Source organism: Heteronotia binoei, chromosome 15 (genome assembly GCF_032191835.1).
Source record: "Heteronotia binoei isolate CCM8104 ecotype False Entrance Well chromosome 15, APGP_CSIRO_Hbin_v1, whole genome shotgun sequence".
Classification (NCBI taxonomy): domain Eukaryota; kingdom Metazoa; phylum Chordata; class Lepidosauria; order Squamata; family Gekkonidae; genus Heteronotia; species Heteronotia binoei.
In genome coordinates, this window is record NC_083237.1 from 65,529,183 (window position 1) to 65,546,153 (window position 16,971).

The window sequence follows — 16,971 nt, forward strand, 5'->3', positions numbered from 1 at the left end:
GCAAAAACATGTCTCCAAATTATTTTTGATACAAGAATATACCTTCCAATACCTTGAAAGCCAGTTTGTTGTAGTGGTGAAGTGCACAGACTCTTATCTGGGAGGGCCAGGTTTGATTCCCCACTCCTCCTTCACATGCACCTGCTGACGTGACCTTGAGTCAGCCACAAGTTCTCTCACAGCTGTTCCTCTCAAGAGCCGTTTCTGTCAGAGCTCTCTCAGCCCCACCTACCTAACCGGGTGTCTGTTGTGGGGAGGGGTGGGGAAAGGAGATTGTAAGCCGTTCAGAGACTCCTTCAGGTAGTTAAAGGCAGGGTAGAATTCCAGTCTCCTCTTCTCTCCAAATTAGCCCTGGAGCGTTGCAAGCTCAGTCTGGGCAAGTCCAGGCCATAAGTAAGGAGAGAGCCCTGCTGAACCGGACCAGGGGGGCTTCTAGTGCAGCAGCAGCAGCATTGTGTTTCACAGGGTGGGCCTGGAGATCCAGCAAACAGAACACTGGGGCTGAGGCCTTCTTCTCGTGCTCTGCCATTCAGAAGCTGACAGCCTTTGCATAGGGGGCCTCTATGTAGTCACCATTACTAGTAACAACTATTGGACCCCCACAGATCTTTCTCTGCTGGTAGCCATCCCTCCCTTCCCTTTTAAAGCCTTGTAAAATGCCTTGAACCAGTCCTGGTATCTTCTCAGATGAATATGTCACCAGAGAGTTGGGGGGGGTTTACCTTCTTCCCTCCCCTTCTCCCCCACAAGCCTGTCAGTTCTGGAGGTGCCACAGCTTTTGTGAGACGTTCAAATAGCCATTTTCTTTGTGCCTCAGGAGGCAAATAGGTTGACCTGGGCTCTTGGCATCCCAGCTGCTAAGAATGCTGCCATTCCATCAGAGTCTGGTCATGGGTGCGCTACAGTTGTCTTTCCAATAGCTCCACCTGACCAACTAATCTGTCCTCGTTTCTTTGCCCCCCCTCCTCAGTGGCGTTTTCTCCGACGGAAAGGCAACCTACATTCTGGAGCCTCATGACTCACCTGAGCACCTGGAGGTAAGGCCCGGGCTGGGCTGGGCTGTAATTCCATCTCTGCAATAGAGCCGCCTTGCTTGGGTTCTATGCCCAGAAGTGAAAGGATGGCTGCAGAAGGAAGAGCATGGATTAGCTTGCCGGTGGCTGATTCCCCTCGTCATCTCTAAACCCCTCTGAGTTTTTGAGATTTGTTTGGGGATATAGGGTTGCGTGTCAAGTGGAGAGGAGGTCAGTTTCCTTACTTCTCTGTAACGCTCGCTGGGTGAGGAGTTCAGTTTCCTCGCTTCTCCATAACACTTGCAGGGTGATCGCCGCTATTCATTACATCTCTGCCTGACCTACCGGACACGGCTGTTGTGAAGATAACATCGGATGTTGGCTTAGACGTAGAATCCATTTTTATTTACGCTTTCTTGGCTCAGTGAACCTAAAAGAGGGTTTTAAAACCACAAAAACAGACTAACAGACTTTGAAAGTGGTTTAACTCCCTTTTTTTCGTAACACACAAAACCAAGTTCAGTTTAACGTTTATGTAACACAAGTCTTTTAAAGGAGCATTTCTCCCTCCCAATAAAGGACATAGCGAACTGATGTAGGAGGCTCTCTCTCTCTCTCAAGTGTGCGGTTGCAAAAGCCTCCAACATTACACAGAAGAGAAAAGATGCAGTCCTAGGTTACAAATGCAGTATTTCTCTGAACCTTGTTCCCCAAAGAAATTGGCTGCTTCCAGAGCCGTTCAAACAAAACATCTGGATGATGTGTGTTGTGGGAGGGGAGTTTTTGGCATGTCTGAAGCTGTGTTCTTTTCCCCATTCAGTCTGTCACGTTTCCACACATTAATCTTCATGGCTCTATTATGGAGTTTCCTGGGGTGCCTCCTCCCACCCTGGTTGTCATAGCAGCAAATGGATTTCAATTTCGTCTTTCCTTCCCTCTTTGGAGAGCCTTAAGCCTTCGTGCTCCCAGCTGCTGTTAGGTAGGAAGATGAAATGCACGGGTGTTTCCCTGCTCCAGAGTTCAGCACAGTGGTGTTTAACATGTGTGGCCTCCACCAAGAACTAGACGGGGACTCTGGTCCTGTGAATTCTGCTGCACCTCTGAACAGCCTTTGCTGCTATTGGCCTGACTGAGCCGCCTCTCAGCACTGGGCCTAAGGGACACTGTGTTTCAAGTCCTGTCGGGGGGGGGGGGGAGGGTTGTTGGTCTCAGAAAGTGGTGTTGGGGAATTCCTGCTTTGCCTCGTGACCATTGGCTTATGGGGTTCCTGTGGAGAGCCAATTCGGTGTAGTGGTTAAGTGTGCAAACTCTTTTCTGGGAGAACCGAGTTGGATTCCCCACTCCTCCACTTGCAGCTGCTGGAATGGCCTTGGGTCAGCCATAGCTCTCTCTGGAGTTGTCCTTGAAAGGGCAGCTGCTGTACAAAGCTCTCTTAGCTCCACCCACCTCACAGGGAGGTAAAGGCCGTGGGGAGGAGCTCTCTTGCCCCTTCAGTCAGAGTTGGTCCCCCCTCTTGCCAGCACCCCACCCCATTCTCTCCTGGCCCAAGACTGCAGGAGGCTTTCATTTTGAAAGCTGAGCTGTTCTGGGGTTGGAAGTTGGGCTGCCAACCTCCAAAGGGGCAACCAAATAAATCTAAAAACTCTGTGAAGAATATTATTACAAAATGTAATCATACAGGGGGGAGAAGTGCATTTCAGCAACCTCATCATTTTACATTCTGCATGTGCATATTTATGCACATATATACAACAGTGTACAAATAGTCCAAATCATAAATGTCCAAATCGTGAATCCAAAAAGAGCTTCAACTGACAGCTGGCAGAGTAAAGTCCATTTCAGATGGCCAGATCCTTCCTCCAGGGAGCGTCTTGCAAAACATGCAGTATATATAGAAAACATTCACAATATTCAAATCTTTCACAAATTCATGCACAAAATCGGAACACTGCTGCTTGTATCTGGTCAACAAGTTAATTGCGTTCCCAATAAATAAATATGCACATGCAGTATGTAAAATGATGAGGTTGCTGAAATGCACTTCCCCCCCCTGTATGATTACATTTTGTAATAATATTTTTCACAGAGTGTTTCGATTTATTTGGTTGCAACTTCATTCCTCTGTGTAGCCTATTGTATGTGTAAGCCTCCAGAGGGGGCCTGGAGATTTCCCAGAATTACAACTGATCTTCAGACTGCAGAGGTGGCAGGTGCACTCTAAGGTGTTGTACCTTGCTGGGGTCCTTCCCATCCTCCCCCCCCCCTGCCCTCCACAGGCTCCATCCTCAAATCTCCAGGAATTTCCTAACCCGGAGCTGGCAGCCCTGGATGTGGAAGTTATATCTCTTAACACAAAACTACTTTGAACCCTTAAAACAAAAGCTTTTAATTCTTAAACCCCATAATGCTTCACTAGTATGCTAACTGCGCCCCAACCATAGTTCTAGCAGGATGTAGAACCAAATGCCAACAGGTCTCTTCTAAAAGAGGAGTGGCTCTCAGAGCAATTAAAATCCTGCATTTCAGAGTTAGGGCTGTGTAGACTGTGCTTCAGAGTCTTAAGCATAATGCAGAGTATCAGAAAGTCTTTTAATGTACTGTTGACAATGTTTGTGTGGCTAAGAAGGGATTCCACACCTCTCTTTGAACATATGAACATATGAAGCTGCCTTATACTGAATCAGACCCTTGGTCCATCAAAGTCAGTATTGTCTTCTCAGACTGGCAGCGGCTCTCCAGGGTCTCAAGCTGAGGTTTTTCACACTGAGGTTTTGCCTGGACCCTTTTTCGGAGATGTCAGGGATTGAACCTGGGACCTTCTGCTTACCAAGCAGATGCTCTACCCCTGAGCCACAGCCCCATTCATGGCTCTCCAAGCTGAGGTTTTTCACACCTATTTGCCTGGACCCTTTTTTGGAGATGCCGGGGATTGAACCTGGGACCTTCTGCTTCCCAAGCAGATGCTCTACCACTGAGCCACCATCCCTCCCCTTAAAAGCTGCCAAGGGGGCACCCGGATTTGAACCAGGGACCTCTTGATCTGCAGTCAAATGCTCTACCACTGAGCTGTACCCCCTCTTTGAAAGAGAGGCATCCCTGGTGCTTACAAAAACCTTTTCTTCTTGTCCCTTGCAGGGTCCCCTTCCTCATTCGATCCACCAAGCACCAATCCCTCACGCTGCCCAGGGCTGCACCAAACCAGGTAAATCTGTCTTCTCCCAAAACCATTCTGGGGTGTTTTGCTCATTAGGATCTGAAGCAAATTCCCAGCCTCCATGTGGATAATTGTCCAGGTGTCTGCTTTTTAACATCAACGAGAAGTATATTAACATAATATTAGAAGTATGAAGTTTTAAAAATTTCTCTAGGTTTCTAGTTCCTCTAATATGGAGACCGGAAGAGAAATACATGTGGGGGGAGGGGTGTCCGAAGAACTGGGAAATTGTGGTAGAGAACATTTCTGAATCCCGGTTTTGAATTCCTTAATGTAGTTCTATGCTTAATGTAGTTTTTCCCACTGCGTACTTTAAATCAGGGCACTACTTGATCCATTTCTGGAAACTGTTTCTTCAGCTGTTCCCAGTGAGCTATAATATAACATGCAATTGTAAAAGGGGTAGCCATGTGTTGTTCTGTTCCAGTAAAATAAAACAAAAGTTCAATGGAACCTTAAAGATAAACAACATTTGTTTCACGGGCTCACGAAAGCTCAGGTGAATTAAATACTGTTAGCCTTTAATTTGCACGGGGCCTCTGTTTTAATAACGTGACCTCCGACTGTGTATAGACTGTCCCTTATTCACAGAGGAACAATTTCAGATTCTAATTTCAGGGTGGCAGAGGATTCAGTGAAGTTGTAAGGATTCACCACTGAACAGTTCATGGCTGAACTGAAAAAAAAATAGCTGCAGTTTGAAGAACATTAGAGTTTCTTATTATTTCCCATAAATAACCGCTGTAACAGTGGTAAAGAAACACATGCAGAAATTGTTTTATATATTTGGTACTCTTTGATGCTGGTTCCTTCCTTCCTTCCTTCCTTCCTTCCTTCCTTCCTTCCTTCCTTCCTTCCTTCCTTCCTTCCTTCCTTCCTTCCTTCCTTCCTTCCTTCCTTCCTTCCTTCCTTCCTTCCTTCCCCTCCAGCAGCAGCCTTAGCACCACAAGTGTTGTTTACACCAGTGTGGCAAGCAGAGGAGTGAAGCGCTTTTGCACAGAGGTTGCTGCTGGAATAAACTGTGGCTCTTTGAGAGAGACAGAATGAATGTTCCTTCTGTACCAGTTACAGTGCCAGCCTCTTACTTTGGAATGCACGTTCAGTCATTCTTCAGGCATAACTGCATGCAGTCTGAAATACACATCTCTCTCTCTCTCTCTGTGGGAGGGAGGGGGGGGATGGAGCATCTACCTAACAGAGGGAGTGAAACTGGTTTCCAGACTGCAGCCCTGGGAGCAGATTGATTGGGGGCTGGCTCTGGATCTCTTAACTGAATTCTCAGTGCCTTGAAAAACAGCCGTTCTGAAGATGCCTTGAGGAAAGCTGTGCCAATTAAAGTGGGGGTTTCCTATTAGTATAAGCTTGTGGTGAAGCTATTCATGACCTGGGTCCCCGTACCCATTTTTCTGCTTCAGGCTGAGGGCAGGATGTGACATCCAGGCAGGCTGGAGGCCCAGCGCCCAGCTTCCTCTGAATTAAGCGTCTGTTTCCCTTTTTCTCCAGTCCTGCCCTCCTTCTTCTCCTCCCCCCATATCTGATGTGTTCCCCCTTCTTGCCCCCCACCCAGGGTGTTTATTTGCTGCACTGAACTCCTACATTCCTTCCAGGCTGCCTAAACTGCGACGTCGAAGGCAGGTAGGGAAATACCTCAGCCAGCTGGCTTTATGGACCCCCCCCCCACCACACACACACACAGGTTTGCCAGGCCTTTGCTTCTTTCTCCTCAGCAGACAGGGCCCCTTCATGACACTTGCCCCCACTACAAACAAGGGACAGCCCATCCGGTCTGGGGCCCCGAACTCTGCTTAGGGTTTGCAGGCCTGAGTTGGTGATTTAGGGGGTGGAGAGTGAGAAGGAGGAGGGGGACCTCAGTGGGGTCCAGGGTCATAGAGTTCACTCTGCAAGGCAGCCATTTTCTCCGGAGGAACTGATCAGTGGAAGATCCGTGGAAACCAGCTGTCATTCCAGGAGATCTCCAGCCATCACCTGGAGGCTGGCAACCCTGCCAGTGGTGCTGCTGGCTGGGTCCAAGCTAAGGTAGTGCCGACTCAGAAGGGGCTGCCGGTCCCCTCCCACAGATGGCAGTTGCTCGGGGGGCTTAGCTGTTTCTCCTGCCCTGTACACAAAATTATGCTTGGGCTTTCCTGAAGGTTGGGTTGTGCTGCAGAAGTGTAATGTTTCCCTGAACTCAATACCTGGGTCCTAGGAAGTGCCTTCATTGCCGTGGAGATTTGGATTTTGCCTGTCCCCTCCCCCCACCCCCCAAGTTCTGAGCAGCACCACATGCCTCCTCCACAGGCTCACATGCTGTTTTGTAAACCACAGAGACTTTGCCCTCCACAGTAGCACAAAAAAGTACTTGGGAATAAATGCTGTTGGGTGCCAGGCTCAGGCCTGTTCTCTGCTCCGGAGGGCACCTCGATCCAGGGTTGTTTTTAAAAGGGGAACGGCAGCATCTCTCTCCAGAAGATGCTTGGAAGTTCTGGGTTGGGAGAGTCTTGGAGATTTGGGGGTGGGGCCTGGGGAGGGCGGGGTCTAATGCCACAGAGCCCACCCTTCAAAGTCAACACCTGATGACTGATCCCTGCCATCTGGAGATCAGTTGTAATGCCAGGAGCTCCAGGCCCCACCTGGAGGTTGGCAACTATACAAAAGAGGCTGTCTCCACCCTCCCTGCAGGATATGGCATCACTGCAAATGAGTTGGCGGGGAGGGGGGGTAAAGCCAGTTTGGTGCAGTGGTTAATTGTGCGGACTCTTATCTGGGAGAACCGGGTTGGATTCCCCACTCCTCCACTTGCACCTGCTGGAACGGCCTTGGGTCAGCCAGAACTCTCTTATCTGGAAGAACCGGGTTTGATTCCCCACTCCTCCGCTTGCAGCTGCTGGAATGGCCGTGGGTCAGCCAGAGCTCTCTTATCTGGGAGAACCGGGTTGGATTCCCCACTCCTCCACTTGCAGCTGCTGGAATGGCCTTGGGTCAGCCATCGCTCTCTTATGTGGGAGAACCGGGTTCGATTCCCCGCTCCTCCACTTGCAGCTGCTAGCATGGCCTTGGGTCAGCCAGAGCTCTCTTATCTGGGAGAACCGGGTTTGATTCCCCACTCCTCCACTTGCACCTGCTGGAATGGCCTTGGGTCAGCCATCGCTCTCTTATATGGGAGAACCGGGTTGGATTCCCCACTCCTCCACTTGCACCTGCTAGCATGGCCTTGGGTCAGCCAGAGCTCTCTTATCTGGGAGAACCGGGTTTGATTCCGCACTCCTCCACTTGCAGCTCCTGGAATGGTCTTGGGTCAGCCATAGCTCTATTATCTGGGAGAACCGGGTTGGATTCCCCACTCCTCCATTTGCACCTGCTGGGATGGCCTTGGGTCAGCCAGAGCTCTCTTATCTGGGAGAATCGGGTTCGATTCCCCACTCCTCCACTTGCACCTGCTGGAATGGCCTTGGGTCAGCCAGAGCTCTCTTATCTGGGAGAACCGGGTTGGATTCCCCACTCCTCCATTTGCACCTGCTGGAATGGCCTTGGGTCATCCAGAGCTCTCTTAACTGGGAGAACCGGGTTTGATTCCCCACTCCTCCACTTGCACCTGCTAGCATGGTCTTGGGTCAGCCGTAGCTCTGGCAGAGGTTGTCCTTGAAAGGGCAGCTGCTGTGAGAGCCCTCTCCAGCCCCACCCACCTCACAGGGTGTCTGTTGTGGGGGAGGAAGGTAAAGGAGATTGTGAGCTGAGACTCTTCGGAGTGGAGGGCGGGATATAAATCCAATATCTTAAAGGTTGTCAGGCTGGCCTTGAAGTGGGGGCCAGACAGACCCTCTGAGCCTCCCAAAAGATGCTCGATCTCTGGAGGATCTTTCAAATGCATAGTGTATTCAGCTCTCCTAATCTAGTTTCCTCAGTGCAGAATTGGGGGTGGGGGGCAGCCAGGAGGTGATCCCTGAATGACCTTCTCCTCTTCCCACCCCAGGTTCATCGAGGTCACCGAACTGTTCATAGTGAGACCAAATTCATTGAGCTCATAGTGGTGAATGACCATAAGCTGGTGAGTGCCCCTCAGCGTGGGGGGTGGGGGTGGGGGTAGAGATGGGCGTATTGTTCCAAACCTCTTCAAATGGGCCAGGATAAGAGCGGCAGACTGGAAATGGAAGGAAAGGCGTCCAAAGTGCAGCCGCCAACTCTGCTTCTTGGAGCAGGGAATTATCTGCAGGCTGACCTCCCTCCCAGCTGTGCTTGAAATCTGATCTCCCCGTCCTTTTCAAAAAATAGTGCTCTGGATCTGGTCTCCTGCACTGTGCCATTGGCAGTTCAGGTACAGCTGTGCAACAGCTGGGGTGGCTAAATCCATTGCAAGGCTCCAGACAGTACATCGGCTACTAGGCTAGCTGATAAAAACGAGCCTGCCAAAGCCAAGCACTGTTCAAGATCTCAGCTCCACTGACAGAGCCCCGGGATAGATCAGGATCTATTTATTGTTCAAGAGGTAGCCAGTATGCTCCAGTGGCCATCACAGCTTTTAATGCAAAGGTGACCTCTCGATTTTTATATGGGGCTGCCATTTGGATAAAGGAAATCTCTGAATCGGATCAGATCCTTCTTCAGTTCTTGCGTCGTATTCCAGGAGTTCCTAATTGCACTGCAGGAACTGCACTTAGAGAGGAATTTGCACAGTGCTCCTTTGTGACTAGAGCTTGGAAGGCTGCTTTTAAACTGAGGTTGAAAGCCTTCTATATGGCACCCAATGTCCACAAGGGATTCCTTCATCTTCTAAAGGAGGATGATTATCAATGTACCTGGGTAATATATATAGAAAATAAGCTGGAGAGGATTGGTCTGTCCTCCACAGTGCTTAATAATGCAGACCATCAAGATGCACCAAACTTGGCTAGACTAAGGGTGACAAATACAGATCAAATCAGCACCCCAGCTCATGCAAGGTGGGTGTGTTCTAATTTCTCACTAGGGATTGTATCCCCTAAGAAAATTCTTTCCTATATGAGTTTCCTTACAATCTCTAGATTTAGATATGTTTTTACACTAGCTAGGCTGAATGTTTTTCCAATTGCAGAGCTAAGGGGGTGTTTTGCTAAAATCCCATACTCGGACCGATTGTGTTACTGTGCATCAGGTATAACAGAGACACTCGATCACCTTGTGTTATTCTGCCATCAGTGGACCATGCCCAGATCCTTCTGGATTACTCCTATCTTACACAAACATCAACTTCCTATGGGATCAGATGTGGACCCTGAAATAACTCACTCGGTGGCAAAATATAATAATAAATTAATAAATAAATATTATTATTATTATTATTAAAATATCTGTCAACAGTGTTCTCTCTAAAACACCTCTGAAATTTGTTGTACTGTTATTATGTACTAAGCGGCCCCGTGGCGTAGAGTGGTAAAGCAGCAGTACTGAAGTACTGAGGTCTGAACTCTCTGCTCATGACCTGAGTTCAATTCCGGCAGAAGCTGGATTCAGGTAGCCGGCCCAAGGTTGACTCAGCCTTCCATCCTTCTGAGGTCGGTCAAAGGAGTACCCAGCTTGCTGGGGGGGGGGGGAAGCGTAGATGACTGGGGAAGGCAATGGCAAACCACCCCGTAAAAAGTCTGCCGTGAAAACGTGAAAGCAACGTCACCCCAGAGTCAGAAACGACTGATGCTTGCCCAGGGGATCTTTCCTTTCCTATTATGTACTAAGATTTTAAAGTCTAATTTTATAATGTTAAAGAGTCTTACAGAATTTTATATTAATATTAGGTATCCTTTCAGGTTATTTAGTTACGTTGTGTTCATGATTATTGGTTTTCTTCCTTGCTGTTAATCTATTTTAGTTTTAAATTATTTGTAATTTATTTTGCATTTACTGTCTTGTTTTGCCTTGAGCTTGAGACCATTGGTCAAAGAAGCTAATAAATAAAAGGAAAGGAAAGATCCACGGAGCACCGTCCCTAAGGGTTGAGACAGACTGCTGGCAGCTGGTTCCTTCGCTGTGGTCCTAGCCCGGCTTTACTGCTTGCATCACAAAGGCCCATCCTAGCAAGCCAGCCTCAGAGCCCGCAGGATAAGATCTTCGTGTCCCTCCTGGTTCCTGTCGATCAGGCATGAGCCTGGAATCTCAGGCTGGGAACTTGGTGCCTCAGCGTGCACCCACTCGCTTCAGACTGGGACTGCAGCTGAGCCGACAGGAGGGGTTGAAGCCTTTCCCCCTCTGCTGTTTTGCTAACCTGAACTGGCCCCAGGAAGCTGCTGCTTGTCCTGTCAAGGAATGGAAGGAGGGCTTCATGTCAGTTTCCCCGGCAGAACAGGGAGCAGCTCCCCAGGGAGGAAACATCGGAAGGGTGTGTGTGTGTGTGTGTGCAGGAAAAGGCTTTAAACACGCCATGGTCTCAGTCTAAAGTTCCCAGCCCAGAGTTCCCAAAATGCATCAGTCAGCCAGGCACAAAGCAACACACAAACTTTGTGGCCCGTGAACAAAGCAAGAGTCAAGTTGCACCTTTAAGACCAACAAAGTTTTATCCAGAATGTCAGCTTTCGTGTGCTTCATCAGACAGTAGCTTGGAATAACAACATCAGTCTGCTTTGTATTACCCTCCTTTGTTGTTTCAGCCCAGTTAACACAAACTAACAAACACCAGACCCCAACTTGGGATTCTTTTAATCTGCTAAAAAACATTTCCATGGTTTTGCATACTAACTCACGGCCCACTTTCTCTGTATTTAGGACTGCTCGCCATTCCATCCTATTGTCGGATGAAGTGTGCTTCTAGCGCGCGAAAGCTGACATTCTGAATAAAACTTTGTCGGTCTTAAAGGTGAAACTTGACTCTTGCTTTGTTTTGCTGCTTCAGACCAAAACGGCCGCCCACCTGGATCTATCTTTGCGGCCTATGAATTTGCCCTCGTGTGAATTAGTGTGCCAGACTTCAGCCTTTCCTCTCATCTCCTGTGTTCTCCAGAAATGCTAATCTTAAAATATTGGGCGGAGGGGGGGGGGGAGGGCCAGGCGGTGGGACCAAGGACCTTCAGAGGCATCACATGGAGCTCAGATGTCTCTCTTGGAGCTTTCTGAAATTGGCAGACTCAGAGCCCCCCGAGCTGAGCTCCACAGATCTGGGCCTTCACCACCTCAGGAGGGTAGCTGTCTCCCCCTCCTCAAGAGCCAACAGGGGTTGCTGCTGAGAGGGGCGGGGGGAGTCGGTGAGCACAGGAGCCCCTTGCTTGACTGCTGCTTGTGCATTTCTTCTAACACTGGCTGGTGCTCCTAGAATTCCTTTCTGTGCCTGCTCTTTTCCAGTTTGAGCAGCAGCGCCGCTCTGTTGCCTTGACCAGCAATTTTGCAAAGTCCGTGGTGAACTTTGCTGATGCGGTGAGTATGGGATACCCGCCTCCCCAGCCCTCAGGGAGGCGCAGGGGCGCTTGTCCTCTCCACAGGTGGAGACACAGGCCAGGAGTAAGTTACCTACCTACTGGCCTGCTGTGATTATTGCAGGGCCTCTGGAGGTACCAAGAAGGAAATCCACTCTGTTGCTGCTTGCATTTGCAGCTCCCTTTCTGTATTGGTGGCCCGTGACAGAATGGGAAGGGTCCTCTAAGGGCAGGGGGTGTGGGTGGGTGGGTGGTTCCTTCCTCCAAGCTGTGCCCTTTGTTTCCTCTTCCGGGTGCAGATCTTTAAGGAGCAGCTGAATACACGCATCATGTTAGTTGCTATGGAGACGTGGGCAGCAGAGGACAAGATCCAGGAAGACGAGGATGCCCTGGAGACCCTGAGTGAGTTCATGAAGTATCGCCAGGAAGCTCTTCCCGAACACAGCGATGCCGTGCATCTCTTCTCGTGAGTTCTGACTGCTGTACCTTTTGGGAGCAGAAAAATGGGATTGCCGACTTTTCAGCTGGCCGCTGCTGCTGTGCTTTTAAAAGCCACGCGAGGTGGATGTGGAGAGACCCACCTTGAGTCCAGAGATGGTCCGGAGGGATTCCTATGAAAAGTTTCCCTGGCTGATTTCTGCTGAAAGGCACAAGGTCTGACCGGGGAGGGGTCAGTTGGCAACACCAGTATTGTGGCAAGTGGGGTTCTGCAGCAGTTCAGTGCCTCTGAGGGATCACGTGCAGGTGAAATCGATGGCTCTTTTTCTTTCCAGAAGTTTTCGAAAAAAATTTCACTGTGGGATCAGGGTAGGAAGCAGAGGCCCCCTTTGCAGGGGGAGCAGAACGAGGGCTGCTGGAGGAAAGGACTTTTGCCGTTTTCCCACTGACCTTACTCCGGAGCAACGTCCCTCTTCACCGCGCAGCGACTGCGCAGATTTCCCACCAACTGCTGTGCACAATCAGGAAGAGCCGCAGCTTTTGCGTCGCAGATGTAAACTTTTTTAGTGGTTTACATCTGCGACGCAAAAGCCGCGGCACTTCCTGGTTCCTCGGAGCAGCCTCGGAGCAGTTGGTGGGAAATCCACGCAGACGCTGCGCGGTGAAGAGGGACGTCGCTCCGAGGTAAGCTCAGTGGGAAAACGGCCTTTGTTGCAAAAGAGCTTCTCAGTCTGGAGCTGCCAGCAGAAAGCACCCTGTCCCTTTAACAGAGAGGAACGTGGGCAGGAGAGAAATAATGTCACCTGCTCGTTGCGACAGACCAGACCGATGCTAAAAAGCCAGCTAAGAGGGACCAGTTTAAAAGTGGGCAACCCCAGCTCTTCCATTTACATAGCCTGCTTTGCAAGAGGGGGCCTGCTTTCTCCAGCAGGTGTGGCAGCCGCTAGTTAATTAATAATGTCCTTGAAAGTGCTGATGTATGGTGGCCCAGTGGGGTTTTCAAGGCAAAGAGACCCTCAGAGATGGTTTCCCGTTGCCTGCCTCTGCATAGCAAACCTGGACTTTCTTTGGTGGTCTCCCCTCCAGCACAACTCTGCTTCGTTTCTGAGATCGATTGAGATTGGGCCAGCCTGGGCTCTCCAGGTCACAGACCTTACCAAAGCAAAGTAAAGTGTACCCCTCCAGACCCACCTATCCCCACGGGAGTGTAGCCCCATCTTAGGATACGTGCTGATCTCCAGCTGGTGTGTTGGATGGTGAGGCACTGCTATGCTTGGGAATCATGGCCATCAGAACCAGAGCGACTGGCTTCCTTGCAGTCTGGCCTTGCTGGTGGGCCTCCTGAGGGCCCCTGGGTTTGGGCCACTGTGTGACTCAGAGTCTTGACTGAAGGGGCCATTGGCCTGTTCCAACAGGCTTCTCTTACGTTCTTCTGTCTGGGACAGTGATGCTCTGTCTTCTTGGTGCTGAGGGGGCAACAGTGAGAGGGCTTCTGGAGTTCTGGCCCTGCTGGTGGACCTCCTGAGGGCCCCTGGGTTTGGGCCACCGTGTGACTCAGAGTGTTGACTGAAGAGACCATTGGCCTCTTCCAGCAGGCTTCTCTTACATTCTTATGTCTGGGACAGTGATGCTCTGTCTTCTTGGTGCTGAGGGGGCAACAGTGAGAGGGCTTCTGGAGTTCTGGCTGTGCTGGTGGACCTCCTGAGGGCCCCTGGGTTTGGGCCACCGTGTGACTCAGAGTGTTGACTGAAGAGACCATTGGCCTCTTCCAGCAGGCTTCTCTTACATTCTTATGTCTGGGACAGTGATGCTCTGTCTTCTTGGTGCTGAGGGGGCAACAGTGAGAGGGCTTCTGGAGTTCTGGCCCTGCTGGTGGACCTCCTGAGGGCCCCTCGGTGTGGGCCACTGTGTGACTCAGAGTGTTGACTGAAGGGGCCATTGGCCTGTTCCAATATGACTTCTCTTACGTTCTTATGTCTGGGGCAGTGATACTCTGTCTTGGTTCTGAGGGGGCTTCTGGAGTTCTGGCCCTGCTGGTGGACCTCCTGATGGCCCCTGGGTTTGGGCCACTGTGTGACTCAGTGTTGACCATTGGCCTGTTCCAGCATGGCTTCTCTTGCGTTCTTATGTCTGGGACAGTGATGCTCTGTCTTCTTGGTGCTGAGGGGGCAACAGTGAGAGGGCTTCTGGAGTTCTGGCCCTGCTGGTGGACCTCCTGATGGCCCCTGGGTTTGGGCCACTGTGTGACTCAGAGTGTTGACTGAAGGGGCCATTGGCCTGTTCCAACATGGCTTCTCTTACGTTCTTCTGTCTGGGGCAGTGATACTCTGTCTTGGTTCTGAGGGGGCTTCTGGAGTTCTGGCCCTGCTGGTGGACCTCCTGAGGGCCCTGGGTTTTGGACACTGTACGACAAAAAGTGTTGGATTGGATGGGCCACTGGCCTGATCCAACATGGCTTTTCTTATCTTCTTATGTAACCATTCCCAGCTGTGCCGAATGGCCCCACCCCCCACCCACCCCATTCACTGCACTTTTTTCCTCCCTCTTTCTCCCTCCCCCCCTCCCTCAGTGGGCACACCTTCAGGAGTGGCAGCAGCGGCACCGCTTACATTGGGGGAGTCTGCTCGGTCAGCCGGGGTGGAGGTGTTAACGAGGTGAGTTGGGCATGGGGTGCCAACTCGGCGGGGTGAGGGAGTCTGGGAAGGGGAGGGACCTCCGCAGGGCATAGTACCATAGAGCCTGCCCTCTGAAGCAGCTGTTTTCTGTGGGGGACCTGACCTCAGTCATCTGGGAATTCTGGGAGAGTTCTAGGCTCCACCTGGAGGTTGGCAATGCTAGGTGTGATGGGTCCAGAGTAACTGGCACTTGGAGTGCCAGGAGCTTCAAGCAGCGATGGCCTGTTTCTCCCAAGTCTGCTTCCCTGCTTCCTCCTCCAGAAGTTCTCCTGGTCCTGTAATTGTCTGCATCCATTCTGTCCTGGTGTCCTTTCTGCCAGAATGATCTGTCTGGCTTGTTGTCCTTCCCTTTGGGTCCTTAGTCCTGATCTCCGGTTGACCTTTGCTCAGGCCACAGAATGTGTTCCCTTCTTACCTTTTCCTCTCCTCTCCCCTCTCTTTTTTGTGCCCCATTCAGCCTGAATGTTGGCTGCAGGCTCTTTGGGGCAGGGCCCTCTCTTGTTTGCATGGAGGGGTTTGTGCGCAGAGGAGGCTAGTGAATAATAGCAATCGTAGAGTTGGAAGGGACCTCCAGGGCCATCCAGTCCAACCCGCTGCACAATGCAGGAAACTCACAAACGCCTCCCCCTAAATTCACAGGATCTTCATTGCTGTCAGATGGCCATCCAGCCTCTGTTTAAAAACCTCCAAAGAAGGAGAGCCCACCACCTCCCGAGGAGGAAGCCTGTTCCACTGAGGAACCACTCTAAACTCACAAACCCCTCCCCCTAAATTCACAGGATCTTCATTGCTGTCAGATGGCCATCTAGGCTCTGTTGAAAAACCTCCAAGGAAGGAGAGCCCACCACCTCCCAAGCCTGTTCCACTGAGGAACCACTCTAAACTCACAAACGCCTCCCCCTAAATTCACAGAATCCTCATTGCTGTCAGATGGCCATCCAGCCTCTGTTTAAAAACTCCAAGAAAGGAGAGCCCACCACCTCCCAAGGAAGCCTGTTCCACTGAGGAACTGCTCTAAACTCACAAACGCCTCCCCCTAAATTCACAGAATCCTCATTGCTGTCAGATGGCCATCCAGCCTCTGTTTAAAAACTCCAAGAAAGGAGAGCCCACCACCTCCCAAGGAAGCCTGTTCCACTGAGGAACTGCTCTAAACTCACAAACGCCTCCCCCTAAATTCACAGAATCCTCATTGCTGTCAGATGGCCATCCAGCCTCTGTTTAAAAACTCCAAGAAAGGAGAGCCCACCACCTCCTGAGGAAGCCTGTTCCACTGAGGAACCGCTCTAACAGTCATAGAATCCTAGAATCATAGAGTTGGAAGGGACCTCCAGGGTCATCTAGTCCAACCCCCTGCACAGTGCAGGAAATTCACAAAGACCTCCCCCTGAATTCACAGGATCCTCATTGCTGTCAGATGGCCAGTGCTTGGAAAAGCAGTCTGAATCAGGCTGGGATTGGTATAGCAGCCCGACAAAATAGGGTGGTTAGTGCCCAGGAGCTTCATGACTGGGGGCTCAGTAGACCTCGAAGAACCACCCCCACCCTGAGGGGAAAAAAGATCCCTGTAACATGCTACAGAAGACTCTTACCTGGACTCTGCCAGGCATTGCCAGCCCCAGGTTGGGAAAGACCTGGAGATTTTGAGGGTGGAGCCTGAGGGCAGGGTTTGGGGAGGACTTCCGTGAGGTCTGAGGCCATAGACTCCACCTTCCAAAGCAGCCATTTTCTCCAGGTGCAAAATAAGCCGCCTCAAAAAACCTCTCCGTGCAACATGAAAATTAATTATATACCATACTCAGCTGATCCAGTGTTTACTGATAAATAGTTATAGTAATATCTCACAGTGATAGACAAACAGTAATCTTATGCAACACAAAATCCCTCAGGTACAAAAAGCACAGGCTGCTCCTACTGTACTGTGGAACAATGTCCAAAAGAATGTGAGCTGTAATGGAAGTCCGACGCTATACAATAAACCATTTCTAAAGGCCATGGAGGCAATTTGTGAGGCGTTCAATGGAGCAACAGAAATAGAGCCATGAAAGCAAGAAGAAATGCTATGTTTTGCTATACAATGAGACTATAACAACTAAAAAAAGGCACCACTTACCTACTGAATGACCACTTAAGAAGACGGTCCCAGGAAGAAGAGTCTTTGGACTCAAAACAATATCGGACCGGTTTATTGTGTATCGTCGGACTTTCATTACAGCTCACATTCTTTTGGACATTTATTAGTAAACACTAGATTAGCT

The 16,971-nt window shown here is 50.3% G+C and overlaps 1 protein-coding gene and 1 non-coding gene across 2 annotated transcripts in view; one reads left to right on the forward strand and one right to left on the reverse strand.

Moving 5' to 3' along the window:
• ADAM11 (ADAM metallopeptidase domain 11) overlaps nucleotides 1–16,971 on the forward strand; it is a 97,777-nt gene that overhangs the window by 36,576 nt on the left and 44,230 nt on the right. The window contains exons 5-11 of the mRNA XM_060256022.1: nucleotides 971–1,037; nucleotides 4,149–4,215; nucleotides 5,795–5,862; nucleotides 8,198–8,272; nucleotides 11,530–11,601; nucleotides 11,900–12,066; nucleotides 14,608–14,692. Of these exons, the coding sequence (XP_060112005.1) occupies nucleotides 971–1,037; nucleotides 4,149–4,215; nucleotides 5,795–5,862; nucleotides 8,198–8,272; nucleotides 11,530–11,601; nucleotides 11,900–12,066; nucleotides 14,608–14,692 (601 nt within the window). The remainder of the gene's footprint in view (nucleotides 1–970; nucleotides 1,038–4,148; nucleotides 4,216–5,794; nucleotides 5,863–8,197; nucleotides 8,273–11,529; nucleotides 11,602–11,899; nucleotides 12,067–14,607; nucleotides 14,693–16,971) is intronic.
• TRNAC-GCA (transfer RNA cysteine (anticodon GCA)) lies at nucleotides 4,018–4,089 on the reverse strand. Its single transcript has one exon. It is a non-coding gene; the product is annotated as a tRNA-Cys (tRNA).